Genomic DNA, 22,810 nt, shown 5'->3' on the forward strand with positions numbered 1-22,810 from the left:
GTGTAGAAATACATCCCTGAATAGTGTCCTTTTCGCCGTCTGACCTTGTTACAAAAGACTTCACCCTTTCCATTTGTAATATGGAAACAAATATAGCCTCAGACATCAATGATAACAAAATGATAAACTATATTGATGTTGAGCTGATCCTTTTTGCCAAGAAAAGACTGTTGTTTGAATCTCCACATGTAGGTACAGTAGTTTGTACTGTAAGTGCTTTTCATAGAGCACTACTGCCCCCTGCTGGATGAAAATCACTCATCAGGAAGCTGCTGAAACGTATTAGGGAGGCTCAAGAGCAAAATAATATGATTTCTCTTGTGAGGAGAGAACCCCTATTTTTATCTTGGTTTCTTCCTTAATGTCAGCTCCCTCAGATAAGTTCTCAATTAATCAAAAGCCCACTCACAAGGAACATTTCACAGCAGTTTTCCACAACCGACAACAATACCGTAAAAAATGGCAATGCAAAAAAAAAAAAACATGTTTTCCCACACATGGTAAACAACGGAATTTGCTTTGCTCCAAAATAAGAAAGAAAATGTAATCCTCAACTATTGTAATATAATATTCACTTTCAGTAGGAGATTCCCAGGCATCAACTCTACATTAAAATGGTGTAGATACTGCAATGCACATTTCTGGTTTCTGTAGTTGAAACTGTCGAAAATGTAATATGAGTAATTGGTTTATTCTTCCTCAGCCATAACCATAAATCATCTGTGATGTTTGTATAATTCAACTAGTGTCTGTTTAAACGGTATCCTATTGGAAATGTCTTAATCAATGTCAGAATGTAAGGAGTTCATAAACACCAGCTAACAGTATAGCCGCTAATTGAGCTGCACACACTTTATATGTAAAACATTGCATTTTATTAAGATGTAGTTTTGCCTTTGTTGTTGTTTGTTGACCGTTGTGTCACGACGTTAAAATAATTAAATTGATTTTTACATGGATTCGACTTTTCAGCCTGGTCTTATGAAAACATCCTTTGATTTTGTTCAACATCTCACTTGTTTTATGGATCTCATTTTAATGGATGATTCATAGTGTGTGTCTGATCTGGTTGTTGTGTGTTACAGAGGAGATCCTGCAGACACACATCGCCCACTGGTGGTCTCCAGACGGGCTGCGCCTGGCCTACATGACCATCAACGACACGCTGGTGCCAAAGATGGAGGTTCCCTTCTTCACAGGATCTCCGTACCCCGCCACCTTGGAGTATCACTACCCCAAGGCAAGTCTACAGCCTCCATCTCACACTCATTCTTAGTCTGAGCAAATTCAAAGCAGCTATAAACAATGTCAGCTGCTCAATTAACCCTCCTATTGTCTTTGTTTCCGCCCCCCCTTACAAAGAATAGACACTGAACATGTATTGCGTGTGCCAGGTGTGATCCATGTGGGGGGATGGGCACATAAGAGCGGGAAATGTGTCAAATTGTTCTGTGTGTGTGTGTGTCTGTGTGAGTGCCAGGTGTGATTCACATGGGGGGGTTGTGTGTGTGTGTGTGTGTGGTGTGTGTGTGTGTGTGTGTGTGTGTGTGTGTGTGTGTGTGTGTGTGTGTGTGTGTGTGTGTGTGTGTGTGTGTGTGTGTGTGTGTGTGTGTGTGTGTGTGTGTGTGTGTGTGTGTGTGTGTTTTATCTGTTCCGGATGGTTACTAATTCCTTTTCTTTATGGCGGTCATTTTTGACCGGGAACACAATACAAAGTTGACTAAATCATCCAAAATTCAATGAAAGTGGTGATCAGCAATTGTATATGTTCAAATGTCTACTGTGAAGGATATCATAAAGCCTTAATGCAATCAAATCTAATACAAAAAAGTTATGATTGATGAAAGTAGTACATCGGTCAGATTTGACCCGAAGACAACAGGAGGGTTAAAAAGATTTTCACTTGTGATTTTTATGGGTTTCTTAAAAATGTCACTAAGGGCAGTGAAATGCATTTTTCTGAGAAAAGAAATCTAAAAAAAGACATATAAATGTAAATGAAATAAAATAAACAAAGACACAAAATAACTCCATAAATAGCAGGTGCCAATAAAATAAGAAAAACACAACAGCTACATAATATTAACTACCGGTAATATAGCAAGTGTGTTTTAACAGCTGACAGAGTTTTTTAAGACATCACTGGTTGATTGTATTTGAGAGAAGATGGTGGTCACCTCTGGGACCTGAAAGTATGCTAATAACTACACTAGACCCTCACTGAGGCTGATGGATGTGTAAATTAGCCACTGTATGCTAACAACATCACCATATCAATAGACAAGGTGAAGATACGTGTGCACAACTGGTTTCCGTTGTCAGAAGCCAAAAATCACTAATTGGAGGTTTAAATATTCACGTCCTTGTTGTTATGCATAAGGGGCTTTGATGGATAGAACTTGTTTAACTCTGAAGATGACAGAAAGACAATTCATCACTGTCTTGAAGTGAAATCCAGTCTGACCTATCTGGTTTCCTGTTGGCCTGCAGGCTGGAGAGGAGAACCCTGTGGTGCACCTGTCAGTGGTGAGCCTCAACGGGCCCCTGCACACCGTGGTGATGAAGAAACCTGATGACCCCCGCATCGGGTAAGTGACAGCACAACCCTGCCTCATTGTGTCTGAGGTAACAAGCTCCAAAAATAGCCCTGGAGCATTTTCCTAAAGGGGGTCGTTCATCATCAAACTCCAAACATAAGTGTTCCTTTACCTGTAGGGCTATTTAGCGTCTCTGGCATATAAGGGAACTATGTGGCTGTTATTATGGAGAGAAGTTATCATGATTTATTTATTTGTACTTATTGTTTGTTATTTAATTAGCTATGTTTGGGTCCGTTAATAGAATGAGCTGTCAATCGAACTGTGTTATCAATACTATGTGACTCCCAATACATAATTAAAAGAAAGTAGACGGACCTCTACGGTCGTTATTTCTGCCACTTACACCAAAACAATCTAGATTGATAAATAGCAATACAGGTTATTGTGCAAAATCCACTTTTTCATGTCTTTTACACATAAACATGTGTCCCCTCTGTGTGAAGAGATTCTGAAAGTTTCAGGAAAAAAGATTTGTTCACTTTTTGTCCTGATCCATTTATATAAAAACCTCTCTGAAAATGAGCTGATCAGATTTTGGCCACTTTATGATGTCATAACGATTTTTTGGCTTGTGTAACCATTAGCCAATAACCAACCAAGGTAACCCCCCCACACCTTATCACCTGAATTTCTTCCAAATATCTCTCAGAGGGGCGTGGGGAGTGGCTCCTTATTTTCATCTAAAGTAAAAGACAGAGAATCAGCACTTTTGAAACAGGGCTGAAACAGAGGGGATTATGGGATGCTACAATGCATGATCTGTTTGGTATTTCGAGCCAAACACTTCAGAGACATGTTTGTATATATATGAGACCTATAATATATTGATGAAAAACAGTATAATAGAGGACCTTTAGGGAAGTTAAGACAGAGGTCGTCAGCGCCGGACATGCATTCTCACTTTCTTGTTTTCCAGGAGGGAGTATTATATCACCATGGTGAAATGGGCCACCAGCACTAAACTGGCTGTCAACTGGCTGAACAGAGGCCAGAACAACTCCATCCTGACTCTGTGTGAGGCTACCACTGGAGTCTGCATTAAGGTGAAGCCTCCTGCAAAGTGTCCTTGACAAAGTGTGAAATCAGCCGACTAACAACCGGGTGTAGTTAGAGCCTGACATGGCTTATTCCTTTGTACCCAGACATCTATTGTTGCCCAAAAACACCTACATGAGAAACAACACTGCTCTGTTTGACATGATCCTTTCATTACGGTGAACATGCGGTTTATTTCGAGTCAATCCCATAAACACCGTTCTGCTGCTGCTAGTGCACCGAAATCACAGAAAATAATCCCTAACAAATTAGCTTTTTAGTCCTTCTTTGTTAACGTTTTCTAAAGATTACTGTTCCCAGCGCTTTTTGATTTCACTTTTCTTTTTTTAACTGAAGTGTAAATTCAGTTTATTAATATAAATTGTTCAAAATGTTTGGAATTTACTTCTATCAGCTTAATGTTGAAAATACTCTTTCTTCGTAGTGTATTTCTCAAAATATCATACTTTTTATTCATCTTATCTTCCATAAGAGGGAACATGCTTAAGGCTGAGCACATTAACATAACAATATCTGTAATTCGTATGTAATTTGGATTCAGAAAAATGTCATCATCTTCAATTATACTCTTGTTGTTATGTTTGTTATACAGAAACATGAGGATGAGAGTGAGAGCTGGTTGCACAGACAGGTGCGTGATGGAAACATTGTTCCTCTGTTGTCATGTGTATTTTTTACTTTGTGTGTCTGAGCTTGTAAACAGGAAATGCAAAAGCCCTGCAGGCATGTTTTGGGACACATACAGATTTTTCCACCCTCTCTGCAGAATGAAGCTCCGCTCTTCTCCCACGACGGACACAAATTCTTCTTCACCAGAGCGATCCCTCAGGGTGGGAGAGGAAAGTTCTTCCACATCTCTATGTCCACCACTATGGTAATGAAAGACCCTTATAATATCTTTGTTGAAGGTTTGGTACAGTGTGTTTAACGGCCCTTCACTGTCTTCTAGTCGAACACGAGCACAGACATCCTTCAGTCTCTGACCTCCGGAGACTGGGACGTCACCAGCATCCTGGCCTACAATCATGAAAGGAACCTCATGTAAGACATTCAGATGTTTTTTTAAACAGCCGGTATCGTGTCGTGGGTTTTTCTGTTATTTGATGCTCATGTTCTGATGTTTTCCAGATACTTCCTAAGCACAGAAGACGACCCCAAACGACGGCACTTGTACAGGTCAGATTTTCTTACAGCTTGTGAGTGCTTCTGTGTTTTTCTCAAAGTGCTGTTAATGATACTCACTCAGTGCCATCCCGCAGCGCCGACACGATCCCTCCGTTCAACCGCTGCTGCCTGTCCTGTGAGTCCAATTGCGGCTATGTGGACGTTTCATTCAGCCACAACATGCGGTACTTCTTACTCAACTGTAAAGGTGAGCATCCTTGACCTTGAATCTCTTGAGTGAAGACTATTTTTATAACTGCAGTCTGAGAGCCTTTTACACTGCAGCACTCCTGAGAATGAGAGTCTGCAGAGAGCCATACTAAAAAGCGTAACTGAATCAGGGCTCCTCGTCAGGTTGAGAGCTTGTATCGAACTAGACATTAGCAGATAAAGCCAAACCACTGCGGGATCCCTCTGATCAGCCACAGAAATAAATGTATTGTCTGACTGCATGCCAACAGTCATGCTGACAGTGTCCTTCTTACTATTTGTCATATGAAAATAGACTTTGTTATTGTTTTCTAGATATTCCTTGGAGGTACACTGTCATTATTTTAGGTTTTGTGCCCTTGTGGCTTCATCGCAGGGGCACAACATTACCATTTTTATGGAAGCTGATTTGTTCAGGAGGCTAACTCCAAAAAGTGCCAGTGGCTTTCTTTATTAATTGGATCTTTGGAGAGCAGCTCCATTGTGAAATAATAAGCCATTTCCTCGTGGGATGGGAGTAGATTATTAACTGTTGAAGCTGTTTAACATGAGACAGGGTTTCCGATGCAGGGATTGCAGAAAAGGATTGGGTTTCAGAGGCTTGATTACTTTTGTGTCATTTGAGCCTTTTGTTGCATGCAAATGAACTTCCATTACTGTATTCCTGCTAACGGTTTTTCCCTGAATTGCTCCATGTAGGTCCAAATATACCCAGTGTGGCTATCTATAGGACTGAGGATAAACAGAGTGAGTGTTGTCCTCCAACTTCACCACGCACAGCAAACTCTATTGAATAGTATGATTGTTTTGAGTGATGAAAAGATTTGTGAAAGAGAGATTTTAACAAAGGACATTTTTTAATCCGCTTAACTGCAGAGGTGTTTGACGTGGAGATGAACGAGAGAGTAAACGACACGTACAACAACATGCAGATGCCCATAGTGGATAACAAGACCATCACCATAGACGACTACAGTACGTACTCATGTTGAATTAGCGAATACACGATTTACTATGTGTACATCCTGATGAAATAACAGCCACTCATCTTGTATTATAAGATCCGGTAACCGTGTCTTATCTGCTGTAGCTCTGACGATGCAGATCCTGAAGCCAGCTGGATTTGTAGAAACAGCCCATTACCCCTTACTGCTGCTCGTGTGAGTATGAGTACGCCTGCTGTTTTTATCACAAAGACATATAAGTGAAACAGTGCGAAGAATATTATCAACACTCGAGTGCATCAACTATGATTTACTTTCATTATTGTTCAAAAAGGATACTGCAGCAGTTTCATATTTCACACATTTAAATGTAGGGGAATCACAGGAGTCTTATTAAGGACAGAATAATTTAAAAAATGTGGATATCCAGAGTTTGGGTCAATATCTAAAAAATCTGGATCATACATTTCCCATAATGCTTTAGAGAGTCTGCCTGCATCTATCAAGCTACTGCCCCCAGTTTGAAATGCAGCCTTTCTGTCAATTGTCTTTGAGTCTTTGATCTATGAATCCTTGAAAAAGGTTGCAATTATTCAGGCCTCAAAGTGAAGTTGTCAAACTGTTTATCAAGTTATTCATTTTAAATTCATTTTTTTAAGACAGAAAAACAGCAGACATTGTTTGGTTTGTGCAGCTTAATATTTGACCTAAAAATGACCTAAATGACTAATCAGTCACTAAAATATTTGCCAATAACATGTCATACAACAACTAACACCACAAGACAGTGTCATAATATAACATCATTTAATATGAACTAGTATATTCCTGGATTAGATTCTTCATTGTGAACATTGTAATACTTCATAGTTTGATAAGGTTGTGGTGAATTGGATTCTGTTACTCAGCAAGCTAATTCTTGTATTTCCTTGTAGCTGTTCCCTTTAAACCTATTTGTACAATTTTTTGTTAAACAGTACATAGTCACCTTGCTAACTGAATCATGTTGCTAACTGAAGGTCCACCATGTGCTCATTAAATGCTAACATTAGCCAAAAATGTCCACCTTGTCAGCACCCTGTATATTTTTGCTGTTTGCATGTACATTGTCTGCTTGCAGTTAATTTATAAAAAAGTGTGGGAGCTTGACCAACATGCATTTCTAACAGCATAACATCTACTTAACACAATGAATATCAAGTTTAATGGAAAATCTCAGCTTATTTCTTTTGGAAATGGGGGAGTCTCAAATGCACTTTATGGTGATATTGACTAAACCCTCTATTTGTCCGGTTATGAAACCAAGAATACTAAGATCAAATGTGTGTATTCCTTTTAAGAAGACTTACATCTAATGTTAATCTCTGAGAAATGTGTCGTACATTAAAATGGCTGACCTGGCTGTGGTGTTGGCACAGGGACGGGACCCCCGGCGGGCAGATGGTGTCGGAGCAGTTCCGGGTGGACTGGGCCTCGGTCCTGGTCAGCAGCTTCAGCACCATCGTCATCCGCTTCGACGGCCACGGCAGCGGCTTCCAGGGAACCAACCTGCTGCACAAAGTCCGGAGGAAACTGGGAATACTGGAGGAGAAAGACCAGATGGAGGCACTGAGGTTCAGACTCCTGCTTTCACTGCAAGCATGACGGAAAACAAAGCCTTTTTGATTCCCGAAACATTGCAAGTTTGACCAGTTTTCTTTCACTTTTAGGTTCATATCCAAAGAGACTTATATTGATAAGAGTCGAATGGGAGTTTATGGAAAGGTAAACGCACCACAAAGAGGCTCCTGAGATGAGGCTCACACCATTATATTATTATCATCCTAACGTATTAATTAATTAGACTTCCTGATTTGTTTCTCCCCTACCTTTGTTCAGGCTTATGGAGGATATTTGGCCACGTTGCTTCTGAGCTCTGAGGAGTTTACCGAACTTAAGTGCGGAGCAGCAGTCTCCCCCATCACAGATTTCGAGCTTTATGGTATAACTTCCACGTATTTTTCTACCATGAATATGTTAAAGAGATGCTGAAGGAATACAAACATTTCCTGACTCTGTTTTTCCTCTTTCTTAAATTGCAGCATCTGCATTCTCAGAACGATACCTCGGCTCAAAGACAGATTCCCAAGTATATACGGTAAGGTTTTATTGTTTCCTTCCCTTAACCAAATCCCACGCCCAAGATGTTAAGCTATGAAGTATTAAGGGTCATTATTGAGATGGTTTGATATATATGGTGGGTTTTTCTGTCTTTCCTTCAGAAAGCGAGTTTAGCACACAAAGCGGGCCTGTTCCTCCAGAAGCAGTACTTGATCATTCACCCAACTGCTGACGGTAACTATAACATTTCTCAATAATGCTGTTAGTGAAACTGTTTAACTGTGATCACCACCTAATGTGTTGTCACCTCCCTTCTCTACCTCCACAGAAAAGGTTCACTTCCAGCACACAGCCAAGTTTATCAATCATTTAATCAGCAAGAAGGCCAATTACACTCTACAGGTGAGTTTGTGAGAACCACTGCTAGATTCATCATGTGGTTGAACATAGCACTGCACACAGAGCAAGGATACAGGGTGTTGTCACAATAGCCATGATACAACATACAATGCTATGACCTTTTTATGATAAACTATACAAGGACTTTTTTTTTAGGCATTTCTCCCCTGATAAGATAGAAAAATTGACTGGAAAGAGCGAGGGAGGGGTTGCGACATGCGGCGAAGCTGCCTTTTGCGCTACACAGGCGCCATCATATGTCTTTTTAATGCATACTTCGGTTTGGCTTTTTTATGGGAAACTTTAAAGACCATTTTTATTGCATTTATACTATTATAAAAAAATAACATTTTATGACATGTCTAATGAAATGTGTACGCTCCTTATATTTTTGTTACGACATATTTACATAATATAATTTTTAAGACATACAATAGTATTAACTATGAGTATGTTTATTATATACTTTAGTAAGGCTTTTTATGACAAAATAATGGTAGATTCTAACTCTTTTTTGGAGAAATAATGGCAAACTACACTAGGTAGGTAAGGTATACTACGACTCATTTTTTGAATTTTTACACACATAGTTAAGCAAGACTTTTTGGAATGTCTAATAAAAGAAAAAAAATTCTATAACTATATAAATCCATTCCTGGGTATTTATTTCCAGATCTACCCAGATGAGGGCCACTTTCTCCACAGTGACGGCACGCAGCAGCACCTGAGCCAGGCCCTGGTCAACTTCTTCGAGGTGTGCTTCCGGGTGCCGGAGACACTGACGGAGGAACCGGAGGAGGAGGAGGAGGAGGAGGACGACAGTTAATCTCCTCTGAGCAGCCCCTGGCCAGCTTTACAGCACAACATGTAAGAGATTGTTCAAACCCAGCCAACCCACACCGCCTGCTGTCCAATCAGATTTAAGCTCTACTCTGAAGCACCTGCATGTGCTAAAGGGGCCTCGACCTACAACCCCTCCCCCCCTCGCGATCTCAGATGTGAATCGTCTCTGCTTTGGAATATATGGACTAGTTCGCCCTCTAGTGGACAAATGGAGGATCAACATAACGTCCATTGAGCAATGTGTGACAAGGCACATTCATCGGGCGCTGCACAAAATATCCCCTGTGAAGATCAACTGAGATTTAACTTTGAAAGACTACCAGTTTCATTAACCTTGCCAACCAACTTACTGATTATTGTGTTCATGAGTATAATTACTTGTTTCTCCGAATTTCTCTGTTCAGTGTCGTGTCTTTAAATGGATGTCTGGCTGCATCAGTCCGTAGTTGCTTTACCAAACGAGGGCAATGTTTTAACTCCAAAAAAAGTGTCTATACAGAAACGGTTACGACATCATATTTTCCCTCTTCCTATTCCTGAATTGAACTCTTGTTCTTTTAGTCGCTGTGCCTTACTGTGGGTGAAATGGTCATGTTGGGAGCCCACATGATACTGGAGTAAATATGGATAGGCCTTGTCTGAACTGCAGACTCACAACTAGATGATTTAATGTTCCTCAAATAATAGCCAGTTATAAGTGAGGGACGTTTAAATCACAAAGCATGGCACAGTTTTATCTTAAAACATGGAGAGTACAAAATAATTGTATGTCTACTTGAAAGATGGTATTATACTGACAGAAATGTAAAGAGTATTTAGTTTGCAAACATAGTTCTTGATATTTACCTTCCAAACTGGCATACTGGTGAGTTAACTATATGCTGAATTTTCATTATTATGAGAGTTACTTTGACTTGTGTGTGAATTGGCTTCAGTCTCTCCCCTTGTCACTTCTGTTAGTATCGTCAGTGGTTTCTAGTCAGCTGATGTACAAAGTGTATAAATCTTTTATTGTTTAAGTCTTTGTTGTATGTGCAACTTGTATATAAAGCGTTTTGAAATGTATCTTGGAATAGCTTTCTTTGTCACTTTGTATTATATTAGTATGCAAGCCAACAACATACGACTGCTGCAACATTGTATTGTTTAAAAAAAAATCCTAAACCAGTATATATACCTTGCTGTGTGTAGTAGAAGTACTGCAGTAACATTGAGGGCTTAAAGGGTTTCCTGTGCAAGCAAAGGGCCATTTCACTTTAACATAACTTTTATACCTATAAAAAAAAGATTCTCTTTCTTTTCATCTTGATCCACCTGTACAAAAACCTGTCTGAAAATCAGTTCAGATGTCGGCCACTTGATGTCATGTTTTTTGGGGTTTTGCAACCATTAGCCAATAAGGCAACCCCCGCCCACCTTATCACCTGAATCTCCTCCTACAGTACCATTGTTGTTGTTTTTAAACCAAACACTTTGCAGAGGGGCGTGGCAGTTCAATTGTATTTAAAGCTACAGACACAAAATCAGCAATTTTGAAACAGGGCTGAAACAGAGGGGTTTATGGGATGCTAAAATGGGTGATCTGTTTGGTATTTCAGCCAAACACTTCAGAGACATGTTTTGAATATATCCGAGACCTATAATATGTTGTTGAAAAATAGTAGAATAGGGGAACTTTAAAATGTTCAAATACATGTTATGAAGTTGCTCAAATCCAATTGGTACTTTCTGAGATAAGAAATGTAACCAAGTTGCACAAACAAGATGGATGAAATCAAGAAATATTGTGTCGTCCAGACTGCCAATAATGATCAAGCAGGAACAGGATTATACTTCTGTCCCATCAGCTAAGTGACTAAAATCATTTTTGACTGCCTAAAAGTATAACTGCTTTTAAACATTGATTAAGAGTTTACTAAATGTTGCTTTTTGTCAATGACAATATCAAGTAATCTTGGTAGATTTGTTTGGCCTTTCTTTGCTGACAATACTCTTGTGATTATTTTCTACAATGCGACGGGAAAAAAACCATTCATGACCATCTGCCATTGACAAAATTTATTTCCAGTGTTTCAGGAGTCTGTCCGAACCCCTCTAACAATCAGAGGACACAGCGGTGGTACAAACAGTCCAGCACGATGAAGAGTTTCCTCATGCCTCTTTCCTCAGAGAAGTACCAAACTGCCCACAACACCCAAACAGGCCTCATGAGCATCATCATCATCATCATCATCATCATCATCATCATCATCATCATCATCGTCATCATCGTCATCGTCATCGTCTCACAATACTCAACTTAAATCCTGCAATCTGATGGAAATGAAAAGTAAAGCAGCTAAAACATGGCATGTATATGTACATTTAAGTTACTTATTTTACAAGGAATATTTAAAATTCAAGTTCTGTTAAAATCAAAATATGAAAAACAGGAGAGAAAAAAGAAGTATAAAACATGTTAAGACCAGAGTGGAATGCCTAAGTAATGGAAGATCGGCATTTTGTTACATAACCCTTAGAATGACAGAGTCGACAGTAAAAATGTCATTCACAGTAACATCTTCGTGTATCTCAACAAAGACAGTATGGCACCCTTAACAATTCATTGTGAGGCACTTCCTATTATGAAAAAAAACATGATTTTCTGATTTGAATACCCATTTTCTTTTAACTTTTTTTTTCCACTTTGCAATCTACCGCCAGCCACTGACAGATGTGTGAAGCACGAACACTAAAAACACAGCATTACAGTTGCATCAGAGGGATGTTGTTCACTGCTCTTTAAACCACATAACTGGGATAATTAATAAAAACTCTATTTTCCGTTTGCATAAGTCCAGTGTCTCCTCGTCACCTCTGTACCTTTGGAGAGCCCCCTTTGACAGCGGAGTGCTTGTGGGCAGTCCCACACACGGGCTGTACCAAAAACACTATTCAAGTACACAGAAAAATAGGAATATGTACGCTTTAGAGTGAAACACAAGCATCTAAAGCTTTTAGTCAGTATTACAGCAAGCATGTCTGTACATTCTTCATTTGGTTACTGAGAGACTCTCTGACTCTGAACATCATAACTTTCTTTACACAAAAATAGTTCCTCTGCAATACTAAAAACTCTTTTCACTACTCCCTATTCATTCTAAAAGTCAGTTTATCCTTAAAGCCACTTAGCTAAACCTTTAAACAATCTTAACTCGTGTCACTGTTCACACTTCCTTGCACAAACTTCACAGGCTCATTGTTTCACGAGCGACAGGTCCTCTCGATCTTCAGCATAACAGGGATTTGTTTTAGGAGAAGATGTCCCCCTGCTGCGCCATCCCAAAGTCATTTGTCAAACAAAAAGAAATAATAAAAGAGAAATTAAAAAATGTATAAACACCATTTTGTTTCATGCCTTATACATGAGCAAGGTCAACGATCCCTGTGTGCAGTAATTCTCTTTTCACAAGCACACACAACAGTTAAAGACACACACATACACACACTCTGGACAATTTTGTACAACATGCTCATTCACTAACGTTGGTCACACAACAGACATTATACTGTCAGACTCCCAAGTACGTACACATCTCACAGACGGAGAACAAACACAGTCACACGCGTCCAACACTCATCACAGGTACTGATAGAAACGTGAATGGACCACCTGGGAATTTGTGAGTTTATGTGGGTGAGCGGTGGCCGAGAGGCTCAGATTTTTACTCAGGGGGGCGTCCCCCCCGTTCAACACCTCAGCGGGACGAGGTGGGAGTTCAGAGGAGGACGAGGCTCCGAGGTTCTGGGAGTTTGCTCGGCACAGCCCCCCCTGCTGGTCGGAGAGGTCCAGGCTGACCTCGGGGTTGCTGGTGCGGTGGCGCTCACGCACAATCCAGTCTCTAATGGAGAAGTCCTGAGAGCTGCACTTCGGCTTCAGCTGGTCCACAGCCGACAGCTCCGAGCGAGAGCCGATGCCAACGTGCGACCAGCCTCCCAAAACTGACAGCTCTGCAAAGTCCCTCTGACCGCCCATAGTGTGTCTGCGCCGGATGTTCTTCTTCTTGCTGCGGCCCTCGGGGGAGCGGCTCCTCACGCTGCCCACGCCGAACATGTCGTCCACAGACATCCTCAGACGCACCTTCAGCCTGTCGGTGATCTTCAGCTTCCACGCCGGCTCTGCCTTGTCTAACTCGCTCCGAGACGAGGAGCTGAGGCTGCCTGTGGAGCGCCCGTTGCCCGACCCCATGACACACGACAGCCTGTTGGAATCTTTATCGCTCCAGGCTCCGTCCAGTGACGACTCGCTGACGGTTTTCTGTTGAGCGGCTTTCTTTCTGGAGAGCGTGTCGCACTCGATGAGTCTGTGGGAGGGGAGCGGCCGAGGAGCTTCCTGCTGCTCTCGGTGATCCGATCTTCCGACCGTGAACACCGACAGGTCGCTCTCGCTGTCCGTCTCCATGGGTCGCCCCTCGCTGATGAGCTCGCTCCTCTCGTCGTCGGCGTCGTCGTCTCCGCCCCGGCTTTCCGCCACGGACTGCACCTCTGGGCTGAGGGTGCTGAGCTCAGCTCCCGTCAGGAAGGTCATGGAGGAGGTGGTGGAGTAATCCGAGGTGATGGAGCAGACCTCCGCTCCGAGCCCGCTGGGGCACGCCTCCGGACCCGGAGCGGCCGCCCTCGCTCGCCTCATCCTGGGCACCGAGGCCTGCGAGCTGGTGCTGTTCATCGTACCGAGGTCGGACACCGTGTCGTCGTAGTTGGAAGGCGCGTCCGACAGAGAGGACTGGTGAGCCATCGGCATGCGATAGCTGAGGTTCGGGGAATGGGGGGGTGAGGCGTAGGGGGAGCTGATGTGAAGGGTAGAGGAGACGTGTTTTGGAGGCAGCGAGGGAGAGGGCTGCGATATCCGGCGGCTAGAAGGAGATTCTTTCACGTTGCTTTTGTCAAGCTGTTCCTCTGAGCTGCTCCTGAGCTTTTCCTTCTCACTGGCTTCATCCGTCTCCCCCTCCTCCTCCCCCGTCCGGCTGCCAGGGGACCAGAGAGGCTGCTGCTGGCTCTCCCCCGGGAGCTCCTTCTTGGGGAACACAGCGTCCAGGTCGTCGTCTGAACTGCTGAATTGAGCTTTGTCCTTGGGCTTCTTTCGTTTGCGGCTGGCGAAGAAGGAGGAGCGCAGCATCTCTTTGCTACACTGATCCTTCCCTGACCCCCACAAGCCCTGCTGGTACAGAAACAACACTCATCAAAACGACGGACAAAAAACAGCAAAGAAAACGAATTAAAAAGACTTAAGTTAAACAAAACAAAAGAGGAAAAGGACATTACCTTTGATTTAGAGGAGTCACTACATGCTGAATCTGTATCAAAGAGAAAAGAGCCATTAGTCAAAGTCTGCCGACCATCTGAATTACTTAAACAGTGAACATGATAAAGAAAGAGGCGAGGCAGATTGAAAGTTTGTACGGAGTGAAACTGACGGACACGATGAGAACAATGAGAGCAGCTGAATGAAAGCAGACGACACATTTTCGGCTCACAAGAGGACGAGAAACCACACTAAGCATTATGTGAATAAGTGGATGAAGCAGCAGAAGAGGCCTGAGATGATGGATGAGAGAAGAAGTGAAAGTCCAGCAGTAAACGAAGACACAAAAAGCAGCTCATGCTCATGTTTCGATGGAACGACGGCACATCACGGACAAACACGTCAGTCACAGAGCATCACATGTAGCCGCTACAACCAGCTGTAGCCATTCTTTCCCAACTCAAGACATCACAGAGGAGGGGGGGTGATGAGATAGCTCAAACGTTAGGGGCCTGAGCTGAACAGTCACAGTGAGTGTATGTCGTGGTCGATATAGCTGGCGCAGGCAAGCCTCAGTATAATGAAAAGATTGCTCTTACTCCAAGCTAGATAAACTCCTGCGAGGCCTTCTAAAATGTAACCTGTCATACTCAACAACATAAAAAAAAAGGAAATCAAAGAGTTCACAAAACTCTCACTCTGCCAAAAGAAGAAAACACGCAAACTGCAGCTAACAAAGATAAGCAGATTAATAGCCCTCTTCCACCAAACTAGTCACAGGAACCATGGAGCCACAAGAACTCGGGATCTGAGAGTCCCATTTAAAGCACTCTCTAAGGAAGCCAAAGCGTGTCTCTATTGCTAACATCAGGAATGCCTGACCCTTGCCTGTATGTTAGGGATGGGCTCCAGTGCATCCTTATTGTTTGAATAAAGCTCAAGGGAAGATTTACGAGATGGACTTTGACCAATCCCCCTAAGTACTAGGCCAAATAACCAAATGTTTGTCCCTGCGTCCTCTGGTTAAAGATTTCTGGGCTCCTGAAAGAGTTCCTGGGTGGAAATGGGCTATTAATGATCAAAATTAGGTTCAAAATGTGTGCTTGTCAGTGTGTTGGGTAGGAAGACAGTGTGTGTGTGTGTGTGAGGGACATTTAAGTGACTGATGTAGGTGTTGGATGTTATGTAACAGAGACAAAGACATCACAGACAACAAATCAAAACGACACAAAAGGAGGCACCTGAAACAAAAAGCTATCCGTCGCAAACACAAAAAAACACTACATACACACAAGCTCGTCCACTGCTATATGACAGCATGTGTGCCTCTGCATCGACATGTCACCTAAAATGTTGTGTGTGTGTGTGTGTGGGTCTGTTTGAGTGTATGTGCTGGGGAACATCCAGCTCAGTCCCACAGCTACGACCCCCACCCTCAGACATCATGACAGAGTATGCCACATGACCGGGAGAGAACCTGAGGTTGACCGTACCATGCTACTTGTCCTTGCGATCAGCTTTAGAGACAACAAGAGACAGCAGAAGGGCTTTCAGAGAAAGTACAGCAGCATCGCTCTGTATCCCCTCATTGTAGGGTATTAAATATGAGACGTGCACACCACAGGAAAAATGACAAACATCGACTTCTCTTTCTTTCTTTTTTTATCCTTTTTCCTCCTTTCGCCCAAATTTAAAAGAGCTGCGGGTTTCTGCAGACTAGGCAGCTACACTGGGCACAACACTCGTCCTTCTTCCTACAGTCCCAGCTGTCCATCACTGACATAACAGAGTCCACCAGCGACATCATCGAGTGATAGACGCCGCCCACTTGGCCTGTGTCAAGATTGGGTCATGTGTGAGTGCTGGACAGGAATAGGGGAGAAAAACAACACACTACACACAGAAGGGCAGAGGTCAGAAGGGTTAAAACTTCCATGGTTTCTTTTGGTTTGTTAGATTTTCTTTGGGAAAGAACATGCCGGGTTCACGTGAGAGACGAGGAGGAGGGGAAGAAAAGAACTGAAAGAAAAGGAGTCGTCGTCTCAACACAGGTAAAGCACAGGGAGAAAAAAAATGACTTGACCGAGAGGAAATAAAGAGTAAAGCAAAGAAATGAACGGAAATAAACTTTAACTATTTGGCCAAAAAATAACACCAACAGCGAAACAAAACAGACTTTTATCCAAAAACAAACAAATAAATAAAGGCTTAACGTACTGCAAGGTATTTTTCAATAATTTTCCAATGGTTAAAAAGTATTTATTGAAAGAATACTGAAAAAGCTTGCTTAAAGAGAAACAAATAAAATGTTAACTTAATAAACGTGGTTTTGCTCAAAGCATTTCAAATGATAATAGGCATGGTGTTCATCGTCTCAGCATAAAGAGTTAACACACTTCCATCTTAGAGTAATTGCACAGATATTTGAATGAACTGTAATATCATGACATTTTGTATTGCTGTTAATATAATATTTTTGCTGTGAGGGTGCTCCTGAGAGAAACCCCTCAGAGACTTACCCGAGACTTCGCCCGGTGACGCTGACATGCGGCCGATGTTACAGAGCAGGTGGTCGATGTTGGGCACGGGCTGAGACTGCACCGTGCTCTCCTGCTCAGCTGTGGTCTGGAAACAGAGACCCAGGTGGGAACCAGAGGAGGAGAGAGAGCAGAGAGAGGATGAGTGATTGAATAAAACACTCAAATGCATGCACAAGTTAATTGTATCTAAAGCTGCATTGATTGTCTGACTGAAAGGATTCATAAATTGGAGTAGCTTGGTTCTGTTCTCCACCAACAAAGTCATTTGAGACAGGATATTGATTAGTTCAGCTTGAAACACCAATATAGTGCTGCAATAAATAAAATATGAATTTCAATCTCATCTTTTGGCTTACCACAATTAAATGAACATGACCGACTGTGGTATTGATGTTCAAAAACTCGGCCGCATATCAAATCAAGTGCTGAACTTACATCCAGCCACCAGGGGGCGACCAAGATGTTTTGCAAAACGTTTTTGTACAAATGGTATTTATCTTTTTTGCTTATTGGCAAAGAAATGTGGTTTAGCACCCATCTCATATTAATTTAAAGATGTCTACATTAACAGCAATAAAGCATATTCAAGTGAAAGCATTTAATTTAAGTGTGAAAAGGGGCAATGCAAATATTTATCTTGTAAAATAAATAAATAAACATGCCATAATCATGCCATGTATGTATGATTGCATGCATACATGACATGAACAGAAATAGAAGGTGTATATATGACAGTCGATTTGTATCTATGATAAAACAACAACAGAAGAAGAAGGTAAACATTTTTTGCCACTGACCACAGGGTCTTCGTCCCCGTCGTCAGTGAAGAACCACTCGTACTGCTGGATGAGGTTCTCAACTATCTTGCACTGGTCCGGCATGTGATTGACCATGTTGGTCATGTTGTCCTCAGACGTCCTGACCAGCGTAGGACCAAACACTATCGCCAAGTTACGAGGCTCCATCTAAACAGATGAGGAAAGGACACATTCAAAAGGTAAAAGTTAAAGTGCTTTTATTGTCACTATGTTCTTATTACAGGCTTGTACAGAGCAAGATAGAAAGGTTCCAGGGCCAGTCAGGTTTAATTAAATAATCCTCTAAAGGACACTGGATTGAGGAAGGATTGGAGGATGTTACCTAATGACATTAACACTGACAGATCCTGTTAACTGCCGTACCTTGTTCATTTCACAGTTGTCAGAAACCTTCCTGAGGTGAGCACAAAGGTATTTCAGAGTTTCATAGTGATGATCAGGTAATTCTTGTATCTGCAAGAATTAAAAAAGGGAAGCAGTTTTGTGATTAATGATATGCATAGTATGTAATGTAAGTAATGTAATGCAATTGAAATGAATGCTTCTCATTTCAGACTAACCAGCCTCTTGAGCTCCTTTAATCTCTCCACTGTGTCTTCTGTTCTGTTGGCTTCAATAAAATCTCCATACTTTTCTGTGAATAAAGCAGAAAAACCGTTACTTTGATTTGAACATAGAGGAATCAGACAGAATATGCAACAATATTAAAGTTTTTGTTTGTCATTTCTTAGTCACGGTCAGTGTATTTACAGAATCTCACCATTTGTAAACATAGGTTCTGGAAGTTTCCGGAAAAAGGACTTAAGTAAACTACTGATGACATTGAGGTCCCGCCATTTCTGCAGAAAAGCGAAAGATGGAGAGAGGGTTAAGCCAAAGCTTACAGTACAGATCCATCACTGCTAATGGATGTTGCCAGTAAAGTGGAACACTGTACTGCGCAGCCCGACTGTCAGTCACTCACGTCTTCCTGGACGTCAATGTCGTTCATGCCTTTGCTGTTGAGCTCCTCCTGCATGCTGGAGATGGCAGCGTTGTTCCCAGGCACTCTGTAGATCCCTGTGTACTCCAGACCTCTCTCCTCCACCACGTTACAGCACACCTCCACGATCAGAGGAACAAACTGCACAACAGGAAGACGTTAGATACAAATCACAAATATGTTGAATCTGAACATTGAATAAAAGCCTGTATGCATGCATTCATGTGTCATACACATTACATAGACACATTATTGTCTTTGACAGGCAACCAATTTTAGCTACCACTTCGGCTGTCAGCTTGATATAAAAATCAATATTTTATGTTTTTGTAGGCCTGTCATGTTAATAGTTTTATTGCATTTAAATGATTATTTAGACACTAGAATGGGACTAATTTTATTTTGGGAAATATCCTAAATAAAAACCACATCAATAAAATAAAAAATAAAACACAAAACCAAAAGAATAAATGACATGAGCCGCGTTCACACCGCAGTACTTTTCCCACTTTAGTTCCGATATAGTTCCGAAATGTCGCGTTCACACCAAAAAGAGCCGAACTAAAATTAGTTCCTCAGAACCTTTTTTACCCCCTTTTCCGTCCCAGGTACTTTCGTGGGAGAAAAATGTTCCTATGTCTGATTGGCTGGGCGGAATGCAAACCACGCCCCGTAAAACTCAAAGAAAGTTTTGTGAAGCCGCCATTTTATTATCCTAGCATTAGCATTATTAGCATTAGCATTAGCCCAGCGCACAAACGTAGAGAGACTAACTTATGGCAACACAAAAGAAAACATGGGAGCGGTGGAGATGAGGAGGTGTCGGCGTTCTGGCGATTTACTCGGAAGGCTTCAGTAGAAGCTGGTGGGAGTCCCAGCAGCTTCTACTGAAGCCAGTCCCCAACTCCGGGGACTTCCGGCCGGGGACTTTGGGTGGCAGTATACGCCGTGAAGTTGTTTGCGGCCTGCCAGTAAACCCAAAGCAGAAGAAGACGAAGTGACGTCAGCGGCTTCATTTGTCTAATCCTTCCCCAGGAACTTATTCCGGTGTGAACACGATCTCATGAACCTTTGTGGGAAAAGTACTGCGGTGTGAATGCGCCTATGGACTATCAGGCTCTGTTGACAAAAACACTCTTAGTCTATGCAATGTCATTACATTACATTACATTTAGCTGACGCTTTTATCCAAAGCGACTTACAATTAGCGATTACAGGGACATTCTCCCTGGAGTAACTAAGGGCTAAGTGCCTTACTCAAGGGCACACTAGTGGTGGTGTTCCAGGCGGGATTTGAACTCACAACCTTCCGATCTTCAGCCCACCTCACTATCCATTAGACCACCACTACCCCATGTCAAATAATGTTAGGGGAAAGCCTTGTTGTTTATTCTGGCATCATGGTGGGATTAGTATGTAAACTAACAAGAAAGTAAACACAACGTTCAATATTGAGGTCTGCAGAAATGATTGAGGTCGTGTCCATGGATGTCATACAAATTGTCTAACAGTCTTTGTGATAGGCCTATGTGCATGAAAGCAAGATGCTATAAACAACCCCTGAATGCTAAACTACAGGAGCATTTTCTATTCCAATACATGGAGAGAGGATGAGACTCACTCTGTTAGAAAGTGCAGCTGGACAGTCATCAAGCCGCACCCCAAACGTGACCCCAGCTGGAGTCTTCTTTTCAAAGGGTTTCCTCATGATTCCTGCAATGCCAATTTTCCAGGCAGCCCTGTCCCGTGTTGGACTGGAGTCTTCTGATAGAGCAAAGAAAAATATATGCACATAAATAAATAAATTAGCCACCTGTCATTAGAAATGCCCTCTAAGCACACTAAATAGAGCTGGTGTGTTTACCTTTCAGCGCCCTCCTATCGTCTCCTGTTCTAGGCGAATGAGGGCTGTGGCTCTTGCCTTCTTTACCCCCCAGGAAGGCTTGTTTTATACTCAGGGACTGGCGGGAGGATTTTGGAGAAGGTTCAGATCTGCTGCTGGGCGTACTGATACAGAAAAATAGCAACAAAGAACATACAGACATATTACATTAGGTTAGGCACACTATTCAAACGGGTAGATATGTGCTGGAGATGTGGCGTCCTGCATACCTCATCATGTTGTATTCTTTGATCTTTCGACTGATCAGGTCCTGACTTGTTACAGCAGCATTCTGTCAAGACAGCAGAAAAACATTAGGGACAGTCGTCATATGAAGTACACTTTTAAAACTGTTTATTCTAAATTAAATAATGGTTAATTTAGTTTTAATATCAGTAAACAATTGTTAATTACTTGATATTCCTTGTTAATCCTACAAAATCATTCCCTATAGTAGGCCTTGAATGTCATTTTATAACATGATTGGATAAAGACATTTTATCAGGAGTCTTTATATAAATATTCCACATTATGAATGGATTTAATGTTGAGATCAGTGGGGGGGAAGGGCAATGCTGATAAAAGTGCATTGTTTACTACAACAAGTACTGCAATATGTACATTTGATTCTCCCTGCTTTTAATCCTAGCTAATCATGTGCTCTAAGACCTCCTTCTCAGATAAATGAATTCTTTCCAGGAGTTTTCAGTAAATGAGGTCTGGCTGAAAAGCAGCTTACTGCTTGGCTCACTCTGAAATGTTTCGCTCACACCACAAGCAAAGCTACCTGTATTTGTCCTGCCCATGTCAAACAAGTTTCTAATTACACTTTATTGCAAAGTGATTGGTGCCCCTGGAATTTATACTAAACTACGGTATAGTCTGGTTCCTTGTTTTTTTCATGTAACTCTAAACAACAAGTGCTATGCAGTGCCCTGAGCACATTTCACTTTCTGAGAGAATGAATATCTTGCCTTCAGGGTTTACATTTCTCAAGACTTCCATCATTTTAGCTGGAGGTGATACTATGAGGGATCATCATGTGGTTTTAAATGTGTTTCCTTGCTAGAACGCACCTCTTCATCGGGGTTACTGTTTTCCTGAATGACTCTGATCCAGTGCAGCATGTCGTCTCTTCCCTCTGCCTGGAACAAATACTCGCAGTCCGAGGTTGTGAGTCGCAGCACATTCTTGCGTCGTGTGTCGCTGTAGGAGATGTCAATCAGACAGGCCTTGATGCTGATTCGCAGTGGTTCCTCGTCCGATGGCGTCGAAGCATGAGACTGTGCATCCTTCCTGTCCTTGTAGAGGGTTAGGATGTAACCTTTCAAAACACCATACATCGGCTTCCATGATCTCATTCCTCCACCAACACGCTGCAGAGGCACGGAGACAAGAGAGAAATACTTACACGTTACAAAACACAAAATATTAGTAATATATTGCTGATAAATTAAGGCAGGTGTATAAAGGCATACCTTATTTTTATCTGTACTAAGTTGCCTGAAATTGAGGAGCCCTTCTCTTGTGGAATCAACAAAGATATCGGCAGATGAATCCCTTCGAGATCCAGAATCAGAAGATTTATTACCGTCCATAGCCTGAAAGAGTGGATTAATGACGCGTTTTACTCTCATTATTGGTAGACAGTTCAGTGTGACATAAAACATTGGGGGAGTGAGAGAGGAAGACTCGAGGCTTTAAGAAATTCTAGGCTAATCAAACTTGGGAAGTCAAAGTTACATGGTCAACGGGACAACCTTATAAATAACACATTTAAACATCTTTGTCTCAAAAATCTTCCCAAGGAACCCAGAGAGGGTAAATTGAGAGGGGGACACTAAATCCAGGAGATTAACGCACTTCTTTAAATGAATGAGGACACATTTTTACAGTAAAATATACATTTGTTAAAATGTCAATCAGTATTGGAGGTCTCTGAAGTATTTACTCCCTCAGTACCTTTTTTCTGTTCGGTTTCAAGTTTAAAT

At 41.8% G+C, this 22,810-nt stretch overlaps 2 protein-coding genes across 6 annotated transcripts in view; one reads left to right on the forward strand and one right to left on the reverse strand.

The window, feature by feature from the left end:
- LOC117489053 (dipeptidyl aminopeptidase-like protein 6) overlaps positions 1-10,381 on the forward strand; it is an 84,686-nt gene extending 74,305 nt beyond the window's left edge. For all 3 annotated transcript variants that reach the window (XM_034138293.1, XM_034138292.1, XM_034138294.1), the window contains 18 exons: positions 1,086-1,240; positions 2,491-2,588; positions 3,517-3,643; positions 4,249-4,287; positions 4,423-4,530; positions 4,606-4,697; positions 4,785-4,832; positions 4,916-5,028; positions 5,730-5,777; positions 5,907-6,005; positions 6,121-6,190; positions 7,393-7,587; positions 7,684-7,738; positions 7,853-7,955; positions 8,056-8,111; positions 8,236-8,308; positions 8,403-8,476; positions 9,147-10,381. In XM_034138293.1, the coding sequence (XP_033994184.1) occupies positions 1,086-1,240; positions 2,491-2,588; positions 3,517-3,643; positions 4,249-4,287; positions 4,423-4,530; positions 4,606-4,697; positions 4,785-4,832; positions 4,916-5,028; positions 5,730-5,777; positions 5,907-6,005; positions 6,121-6,190; positions 7,393-7,587; positions 7,684-7,738; positions 7,853-7,955; positions 8,056-8,111; positions 8,236-8,308; positions 8,403-8,476; positions 9,147-9,299 (1,706 nt within the window). In that variant the 3' untranslated portion in view covers positions 9,300-10,381. The remainder of the gene's footprint in view (positions 1-1,085; positions 1,241-2,490; positions 2,589-3,516; positions 3,644-4,248; positions 4,288-4,422; positions 4,531-4,605; positions 4,698-4,784; positions 4,833-4,915; positions 5,029-5,729; positions 5,778-5,906; positions 6,006-6,120; positions 6,191-7,392; positions 7,588-7,683; positions 7,739-7,852; positions 7,956-8,055; positions 8,112-8,235; positions 8,309-8,402; positions 8,477-9,146) is intronic.
- Positions 10,382-11,359: 978 nt separating this feature from the next.
- arhgap21b (Rho GTPase activating protein 21b) overlaps positions 11,360-22,810 on the reverse strand; it is a 36,867-nt gene continuing 25,416 nt past the window's right edge. For 2 of the 3 annotated variants that reach the window (XM_034137512.1, XM_034137514.1), the window contains 13 exons: positions 22,298-22,420; positions 21,896-22,195; positions 21,050-21,111; positions 20,802-20,944; positions 20,559-20,701; positions 18,920-19,078; positions 18,716-18,794; positions 18,516-18,589; positions 18,319-18,408; positions 17,935-18,102; positions 17,117-17,222; positions 14,618-14,649; positions 11,360-14,513 (listed from right to left, as the gene is read on the reverse strand). In XM_034137512.1, coding sequence (XP_033993403.1) covers positions 12,936-14,513; positions 14,618-14,649; positions 17,117-17,222; positions 17,935-18,102; positions 18,319-18,408; positions 18,516-18,589; positions 18,716-18,794; positions 18,920-19,078; positions 20,559-20,701; positions 20,802-20,944; positions 21,050-21,111; positions 21,896-22,195; positions 22,298-22,420 — 3,057 coding nt within the window. In that variant the 3' untranslated portion in view covers positions 11,360-12,935. The remainder of the gene's footprint in view (positions 14,514-14,617; positions 14,650-17,116; positions 17,223-17,934; positions 18,103-18,318; positions 18,409-18,515; positions 18,590-18,715; positions 18,795-18,919; positions 19,079-20,558; positions 20,702-20,801; positions 20,945-21,049; positions 21,112-21,895; positions 22,196-22,297; positions 22,421-22,810) is intronic. The other variant, XM_034137513.1, reaches the window with a different exon arrangement.

This window comes from Trematomus bernacchii, unplaced genomic scaffold, assembly GCF_902827165.1.
Source record: "Trematomus bernacchii unplaced genomic scaffold, fTreBer1.1, whole genome shotgun sequence".
Taxonomy (NCBI): Eukaryota; Metazoa; Chordata; class Actinopteri; order Perciformes; family Nototheniidae; genus Trematomus; species Trematomus bernacchii.